Source organism: Monodon monoceros, unplaced genomic scaffold (assembly GCF_005190385.1).
Source record: "Monodon monoceros isolate NGI ecotype Baffin Bay Population unplaced genomic scaffold, NGI_Narwhal_1 Super_Scaffold_20, whole genome shotgun sequence".
Taxonomy (NCBI): domain Eukaryota; kingdom Metazoa; phylum Chordata; class Mammalia; order Artiodactyla; family Monodontidae; genus Monodon; species Monodon monoceros.
In genome coordinates this window covers 107657658-107666531 of record NW_021703777.1, presented here as the reverse complement: position 1 = coordinate 107666531, position 8874 = coordinate 107657658, and the positions used below count along the sequence as shown (strand labels likewise).

Genomic DNA, 8874 nt, shown 5'->3' with positions numbered 1-8874 from the left:
TCATTTCATTTTTCCTAACTTGTGAGGAATGAGTGGAGGGATGGACAGAGTAAAAAATACTTTTCCCTCTGAGAAAAGAAAGATGGGTGTATATGGAAGCAGAGGTTAAAACACTGCTGTGAGACTGGGGGATCAGTGGAGGTCAACATTACATTTAGCCCTCTCCTCAAACGTGATTCTGTTCCATCTACCACCGTACAATAAATAAAGCGAATTTCTCACGCATACAAATAGTTTTTGCATTGGACCAGTTGGTCCAGTTCTCCCATCTGCTAACTTCCTTCCCCCGCTTTGTCTCAGTTCATTAACTTTACCCTTTCCCGTACCTAAACCCTCCACCTAACCTCCCTCCCTCTTCTGGCTACTAGTCACTCTCGACTTTCCGCCACCCTCGTCCTCAGCATCCCCAGCCAGCAGTTGATTGGCGAGCTCAGCGGGCCGGGCCCCAGGTTAAAGTAAGTCAAAGCCAGAGCTCAGAGGTGAGTGACCTGGAGGGTGCGGCGGGGGCCAAGAGGTAGGAAGTGCGTTCCTTTCACGTGGAATTTCAGCGCAAATTTGTCTGGAGTTCTTGCGAGAGAGCTGGCAGGTTTTACTATTTATCACCTACTCGCCAAGCTCGCCTTGGGGCTGCACTCGGTTCTCGGAAACTTCATTCAAAAGCCAGGCTAGGCGGCCCACGAGGTCGGGATTGGGGGGTTGTGAATGACCTCGAGGCCACTTCCTCCCTCTCCGAGCCCGTCCTCTACTCCCCTAGTCACCTTCACAGAAACAAAACTGCCCCCCAGGGCTAGAGAGGTCTCTCTCTCAGTCTCCCTCGCAAAGGGTTAATTTGTCAGATCGCACGAGGGGGAGGAGATTTCCCCGTAGACAAGTAAAAAGGGTGATGGACAAACGTGCGGGCACTAAGACCGCAAGGCATTCGTTTCCTCCTACTGTGGATGCGGACGCCTGGAGGAGGAGAGTCCCAGAGCGAGGAGCTGGGAGCAGAGGCACAGGCAATGCTCAACCCCGACCGTAGCTGAGAGAGGCTGGGGGAGACCGATTGCCGGAGACCGAGCGGCGAGGGGAAGACCTAGGGGGGTGGGTGGGGGAAGCAGACAGGCGAGCACTCGAAATCAAGCGCTTTACAGATTATTTTATTTTGTGTAGAGAACACGTAGCGACTCCGAAGATCAGCCCCAATGAACATGTCAGTGTTGACTTTACAAGAATATGAATTCGAAAAGCAGTTCAACGAGAATGAAGCCATCCAGTGGATGCAGGAAAACTGGTAGGTGATGCTTTCGCGTGATACTGTCCCCGGGAGCCCTGCGCGTCTTCCCGGTGTGCCTTAATGTCGGTACTCTCTTTCTGGGGCGTGAATCGAGCGAGGAACCGCGAGCAGCAGTGAGCGGATCGCTGAGTTCCCGGGTCTCCCGGGTGCAGGAGACATTGGGGCTGCATGAAGCGCGTGAGTCTGTGGGTGCCCCTGGGTGAACCGTGGCTACACATGCATCTTTAACATAGATTATATAACATAGACCATATATGTGTACATAGAGTAGATGTCTGTGCTACAGGGAAGGCGGGAGAGATGCCACAGTCCCTACCTGTGCTACTCCTTGTTTTCCTCTAGATTTGGGTTTTCTTGCTTGGCCTCCCGCAAGCAGAGTGTGAAAGGCAGTGGAGGGAGGACCCAGTCGCCTGCTCCCTTTAACCCTCTCCGGCCCGCCGTCCTCAGCTCTCTGGTCCTCGCCCTCTCCCCATCCTTCCTGCCCTTCCTTTCTCCTTGTAGCTCTGCTACTTCACTGTCTTCCTCTTTGCTGCTCCCCGGCCGGATTCCTCCTTTCCTGGACCCCTTTCCCCACGCGGATCCCTTTCCGGTTTCATAAAGAGACGGAGGCGGGGAGTGGGGGAGGAGGGGACAATGAAAACAGTAATAAAAATGAATGAACCCGAGCGAGTGGAGCCACGCCATTATTAAGTTTGTTTTACGGAAACGCCTTTTGGACACACTCAATTCTAATTCAGTGGGAAACTGCTGACTGGAGTTGAGACACGGATTAAAAACCTCCGGGTCCGCAGAGTCCTTCGGGGCTCTTCCCCAGACAAACTTCTAACCCGGGAAAGCATCTTTCTTGTTCACTGTGTCCCTCCGCCAGTCCTTTTGAAAATCCCTGTGTGGGAAGCGATCCTGTGTCACCTTGCAATATTTAACAGGGTGAGGGTGTGTGTGCTCATCTCGCTTCTTCCCTGTAGATCGAGCTGCTGTGGCAGACATTCTCTTACTCCTCTTAACCCCAGGTCTGGCGATCAGTAAAGAGCAAGCCCAACGCACCCCCAAGCTGGGCAGCGGCTGGCAGCCTCCCAGGTGCTGAATGAGAGGGTCCGGCCAAGGGGGCTCCCTCCTGGGATCTGAGGGATCCCGCCCGCCGCGTGCGCGAGCGCTTGCCCCGGCGCCCTCAAGACCTGCCTTCCCTCCCCCATCTCATCAATGGGAAACCAGAGACGCCGGCGCGCCGGTGGGCCGGGGCGGGGGAGCGGTGCAATAGGGGGTGCCGTGCGCCGGAACCGGGTGGTGGGGGTTCAACGTCTTTTTCTCCGGCCCCCGGGAGTCGCGACTAGCCTCGGGGGGTTCGGCCGCCGCTCCCGCCTCCTCCCTCCCGGCCGGCCCGCCCGCCCGGGAGCGGCGGGCCATTTGCGGCTGCAGCCCGGCCGGGCCCGCCCCCTGCGCCGTGCGTGCCGACTGGGCCCGGCCTGTTGGGGCGGGCGCGACCGGCCCGGCGCGCGGCCCTGCGCGCTCACGCTCGCTGCGGCGTGGCTGGGGGCTTCCGAGGGCGCGGGGGCCGGAGGGCCGCTGCGGGCCGCTGCCGGAAGCCAGGAGGGGAACGCGATCCGCTCGGGAAGCCGGGAAGTGCGGCAGCACACGGGGCGCGGGGTCGGGGCGCCCCCTGGGCCGCCGAGGTCGAAAGCGCCGAGGGTGGGTCCGGAAGACGGCTGTGCACCGGGAGGCTCGATCCAGTAGGAGTTTAGGCATTTAAGGCCTCGGCGCCCCGGGAGGCCAGGCCCCCTCGGGCGCCACCACGGGAACCTTCTCCAGCGGCACTTCCTCCTCCCGCGAACGGGGTGGCGCTAAAGGCAGGGCGGGGGCGGTGGCCCGGGGTGGCGGGCGGCACGGCGGGCCAGCCGAAGGCTCTGGTCTTCTCTGCAGCTGTCTGTCGCGTTCGCTTGCCACACAGCTCAGCCCATCTTCCTCCCCCGTTGGCCCTGCGCGCTCTGTGGTTTCTAACGTCCGCCCTGTCTCCAGCTTGCTGCACCCTTGTTGAACCTGCGTCTCTGGAGGCGGCCTCCCCTCGCGCCGGCAGCTCGTGTTCACTGTGGGCCAGTGCCCCTCCGCGGTGGATACTGTCTCTTATTCACTTGTTGCCTTTTCTCTGAGGCCACTGTCTGTGGCTCCTCCACCTCCAGGTACCATTTCCCGCCTCTTTTCTCCGCTCGCTCAACAAGTACACACTGAACCAGACAGGGCCTAGCCCTCTGCGGACTGAAAATGGCAAAAGTGAGCCAATTAATCTTCGCTTGTTGGGCTCTTGCCACACTTTTCTCCTAGCTCTTTATCTGTACCTTTAATCTGGCAGTGTCTTTCCTGGCTTTTCTTCATATGCCTAAATATTTGCATGTGTGTCTGTGCCTCCTATTAGACCATCATCTCTTCAGGGCTTTGGTTCTTGTCTCATTCCAATCTTGATTATGCGGAGCACCTCGAAGAGTACATTGTACCTGGCAGATGCTGGGGAAAAGGGTTCTCTAGTGGGTTAAAATGATGATGGGTGACCATTTTATTGCCAGCACTACCTGTTAATACTCGAAGCGTAACATACTTGGCCTCCCCTTGCGTTTTGAATACTATGTCATAGTCACACACTAGGGTTTCCCCTTCCTGACTTCTTCTCTCTTTGACCTTAATTGTCTTGCTTTCTTCTTTTATCCCAGGGTGTATGCATTTCTCCCAATATCCTTGGGTCCCAGTTTTATAAGCCTCCCCCCAAAACCTCAACAGCCAAAAAGTTTTGAACCAGGTATATAAGAAAATGAAGATTTCCTTTTCATTTCCCTTGTTAACAGGAGAAGGAACTCCATAACCAAGGCTTACACCCTCTTGGGGGCAGGGGAAGTTTAGGAAGCACAAGGTCTTACCTTTCCCAGACTCGTTAACTAAAAATGGCTTGAATAGCTTCTGGAGGAAAAACACAATGTTGTGAAGTTTCTACTCTATTTTTTGACAAGACACTTTCAGTGGTCCTTAAAAATCCCTTAGACATAGCCTCAATTTAGAGGCTACATCAAAACTCAATTTAGAGAATTATAACTTATCTCTCAGAAATAAGTTACACTTACTGTCTTTAGAAGAATTGTGAGGAAGGCCAGGAGTGCCGTTTTGTCAGTATGCCTGAACTACCTTTTGAATATTGTTTGAAGGCCTTTATTAAACTTATAATCCATATTCATTACCTTATTACATATTAGTGTAATGGGACCCATTTTTGGAGTGGTGTTTTTATAAACTAAAGGGTTCAACTGAGGGAAGTTTATCAAGTTAATTGCTGCTTAAACAATGATTAACCCTGTATTCATTGTTCTAGACACAGGATAAATACTACAGACTGTTTTACTCTTCTAGCAGGTGGTTTCACATGTAATAGATTAGAAAAGCTATGGAAATGCAAAGTAGTAAATATTATACCTTGGAGAATCATCCTGAGCCACATCTTGAAACTATATGTCAAGTTAATATTATCTGGTAAATGAAAGTGTTTTGCATGAGGTAGAGGAAAATGCCTGCTTTTAGCTCAACAGCATTTTTGACTTCTGATTTTACACAGAAAAGCCCTTGTGATTTTATGGCATTGAAAATAGAGGCATTTTGTTCTTTTATGAGATGTCTGGCCTTTACCTGTTATTTTCACGAATAATATCTGACTTAATTTATAAGGGCTGCCATCAAGAGAGCAAAACCGCCTAGTGATTGGTAAGGTGACATAAAATTCATTGAGTGAGAAGGGCAGCTGGGCTCTGCCTTCTCTTTCAGCAGCCTGTCAGGCCTGTGCTAGCAGCCCTAGATGCTAGTTGCTCCAGTTGTAATTGTCTGGCCAATGATGATTATCTTCTGATGTCGGCTGACACGGTGTCCACCAATAGGAAAGCAGGAGGCCTGTGCTGACTGCTGTAACATTATGTATGTGAGGTGACGTCATCACAGGGCTTGTCTAGAACCTCACAAAACCCTCCCCCGCTCCCCTCTGGCATCCTCCACATCCAGCTTTGTATATTTTTCCGACTTTCTCCTCTCCCTCCACCCGTGGTAATGGTTATAAGGGTTTTATTGTTTTTATATTTTGAGTTCTGTATTTGGGGTCTATAAGATAGTGTAGGAATTTTTAGACATAAATACTGTCTGGCTAAGGAAACTTTATCCACAAATTGGATTTTACTAAGGAAAAATAATAAACACTATCAGTAAAAGGAATTGTACATCTTTATGTTCTTATATGTGAGGTTTGGGAAGTAACGTACAATTTCAGTATGAAAAAACATAAAAGTATTATAAGCCTGTGTTAGATTTTTACTCAAAATATAGCATCGTAATGTCTATCAAACTTTAGAATGCAGGCTGTTGTTCTTCCTGTAGTGACAGTTGCTTTGCATTGATCTTTAAAATCCTCCTTGTGACCTGTTGTATGCTTTTGTAAGAAAAGTGGCTGGAAAACAGTACAATCTGTGGTCATGAGTCAGAAAAGGCCACGGTGTCTTATTTAATCAATGACACTACAGCAAATACAAATTTGGTCAGCTGTCTAGGAAACTACTGTGTCCACATTGTACACAGTGTGTTGCTTGCCACTTATTTTGGAGAATCACAGTTCATATTAGCCTTAAGACTGAAAATCCTAAGTGTGAGGAGCTTAACATTTCATTCAATAAACTTTAGAAAGCACTGAGATGTTGCCTAATATGTACTAGGTTAAGAATGAGAAAAAGTATACAGAGGAAAATTGGAATCTGTTATGATCCTAGAAAATAATGGAATGTTGTGAAGGAACTTTAATCTGAACTTTTATGTAGCTTTAAAAAAAGGATGTATATTCACGCAGTCTTTGATTTTTTTTAGGATTTCCAGGGATAATGCAAAATTATTTTATGATTATCCATCTCTATATTTGCATTAGTAATAAATATTATGCGTATGGTGGTAAAATGTTTACGTAGGCCTTCTGTTAAATTGGAAGTTAAATTTTGTGGTCTAAAGAAGGCTCCTTGGTGCTTTTAATGTTAGATGATAATACTAAAAGTGTCAGGATCACATTGGAATTTAACTCCAAAGTCAGTCCACTCCAGATCTAAGAGTTGTTCTGCGTATTTCCTTCTAGGGAGAATCTGTCTAGTCAGCGGGAAAGTTTTGAGAGGGATGGAGACTTAAAAATACTAAGGAGAGCATAAAATAACCGTCTAGCCTGTCTTAAGCCAACAAAATAAAATGAAGGAGTACAGCAAATCAAGAATTCATCTTTGGTTCAATGATTGGATATTTCAGGTCCAATATTTCCTGAGATGAGTTATCCAAAAATTGTTGCCATGATTCGCTTAATTTTTCATGTCTGGATACAGGTGAGCTGAGCTGGCTTTATTCACAGGAATCAGACAACAGTCCACACAATTTGCCTTTGCTCTGTACCTTTATTCTTAGCTTCAAATCTGTCTGCTCCACTTACTTTCCATTTATCTTTGTTAGAAGAGCACAGGCATTTATCTGGGAAAGTTTACCTTAGGAAAGTTACCTATACCACAGATATTATTCCTATTGATAACCTAAGGAAATCTGAATGAAACTATAACATGGCTTTATTGAAAGCTTTATTGAAAATAAAGATTTATTGAAAATATAACAAGGCTTTATTGAAAGCTCATAACTTCATTCCTTTATTTGTATTCTGATTGTGTGTGTATACAGGCAGGTACAGATGCGTAAAGTTGGCATAGTTACTCAGAGAATTTTAAAACAACAGCATCCTTAATTACATTTGACTTAGAATAATTTTATTTTAGAGGTAGATTAATCCTTTTTTAAAAAAAGATTGCCCTAGAGTCTAGAATGGATTTGTAATTTTAAGTTCATTGAGCAAAAATCATCCCAAAGCACAGATCCTGTTAAGTCATCTAAGTTCAAGCTTATAATTTTATCATGATTCATTTCTGTACTGAGAACTCACGATTTTTAGTTTCAAGGTTATTTTTCTTAGTATATTGGAACGACAGGTATTTTTAGGAACCCTTTTGTTTAGTCATTCACCCACTATGAACTTTCTAAAATTTAACTTTAAGCCTGTCTGCCCAAAATAATGTACAAATGAAAAAGATTTACACTTATCTTTGCTGAGATAAATAATTAGACATGCTGATTAGAAGCAGTTTTGCTGGACAGATACTCATACAGTTTTCTAATGAGTTAATTCTCTTTGGGATTTCATATTTTAGTTTTTTTCTTTCTAAAGCTTTTTTTGGGTTTCTAATTGTAATATGATAAGGAAAATATCATTGATATAATGTATTTTGGGCAGGGGGACCCCTACTGTTTTTAACCAAACCTGTGATCACATATTTTAAAGTATAATGTATATATAATATAGTATATATATGTATATATATTATATAACTTTGTTTTCTTAAAGATAAATTTCAGATGTTTTAGCTCAACCCTTTATTTTATTTTTTAAATTAGTTAATTTATTTTTGGCTGTGTGGTGTCTTCGTTGCTGTGCGTGGGCTTTCTGTAGTTGGGGCAAGCGGGGGCTACTCTTCGTTGCGGTGCGCGGGCTTCTCATTGCGGTGGCTTCTCTTGTTGCGGAGCACAGGCCCTAGAGCGCACCAGCTTCAGTAGTTGTGGCGCGTGGGCTCTGCAGCACAGGCTCAGTAGTTGTAGTGCACGAGCTTAGTTGCTCTGTAGCATGTGGTATCTTCCAGGACCAGGGATCGAACCCATGTCCCCTGCACTGGCAGGCGGATTCCTAACCACTGTGCCACCAGGGAAGTCCCTCAGCCCTTAATTTTTTTAACACCCATCCTGGGACTTTTTTGTTTTGTTTTGTTTTTTTAATGATCCTTTGAATTCTGGGGCTCAATTTTTTAAAAATATATTTATTTATATTTTTGGCTGCGTTGGGTCTTCGTTGCTGCGCACAGACTTTCTCTAGTTGCGGCCAGCGGGAGCTACTCTTCACTGCAGTGCACGGGCTTCTCATTGTGGTGGCTTCTGTTGTTGCAGAGCATGGGCTCTAGGCACGTGGGCTTCAGTAGTTGTGGCGCGCACGGGCTCTAGAGCGCAGGCTCAGTAGTTGTGGCACATGGGCTTAGTTGCTCTGCGGCATGTGGGATCTTCCTGGACCAGGGATCGAACCCTGTCCCCTGCATTGACAGGTAGATTCTTGTCCCCTGCATTGACAGGTAGATTCTTGTCCCCTGCATTGACAGGTAGATTCTTAACCACTGCACCACCAGGGAAGTCCCGAGGCTGAATTTTTGAATTGATTGTTAACGCTTAATGGGCAGTACAAAAGATCATTCTTTGAAGAAGACTGACAAGATGAATGAAATGCATGTTTATCATTTATCTTTGTTAGGAGAGAATAGACATTTGCTTAGAAAAGTTTATGTTTATATATGTACACACAAACATGTGTATATACATAAACATGTTAAAGTGACTTTTTTGAAAAATGAAAACTGATACCCTGTTAAAGACCATTTTGTGTGTGTTTCCTGCTATTAGAAAAGCATCTTACTTGGAATTCCTTGGTGGTCCAGTGTTTAGGACTCGGCACTTTCACTGCCGTGGGCCTG

General features: G+C 46.5%; 1 protein-coding gene across 4 annotated transcripts in view; it reads left to right on the top strand.

The window, feature by feature from the left end:
• The first annotated feature begins 405 nt into the window (after positions 1–405).
• The window catches only part of ELOVL6 (ELOVL fatty acid elongase 6), a 134937-nt gene continuing 126468 nt past the window's right edge, over positions 406–8874 (top strand). The window contains exons 1-2 of one of the 4 annotated variants that reach the window (XM_029234892.1): positions 406–479; positions 1150–1450. Coding sequence is in view for 2 of the 4 variants with exons in the window: in XM_029234891.1 (XP_029090724.1) it covers positions 1182–1270 (89 nt within the window). In the remaining 2 variants the exon portion in view is untranslated. Of the gene's footprint in view, positions 480–830; positions 996–1149; positions 1451–8874 lie in introns of those variants that run through there. The other 3 variants (XM_029234891.1, XM_029234890.1, XM_029234893.1) reach the window with 3 other exon arrangements.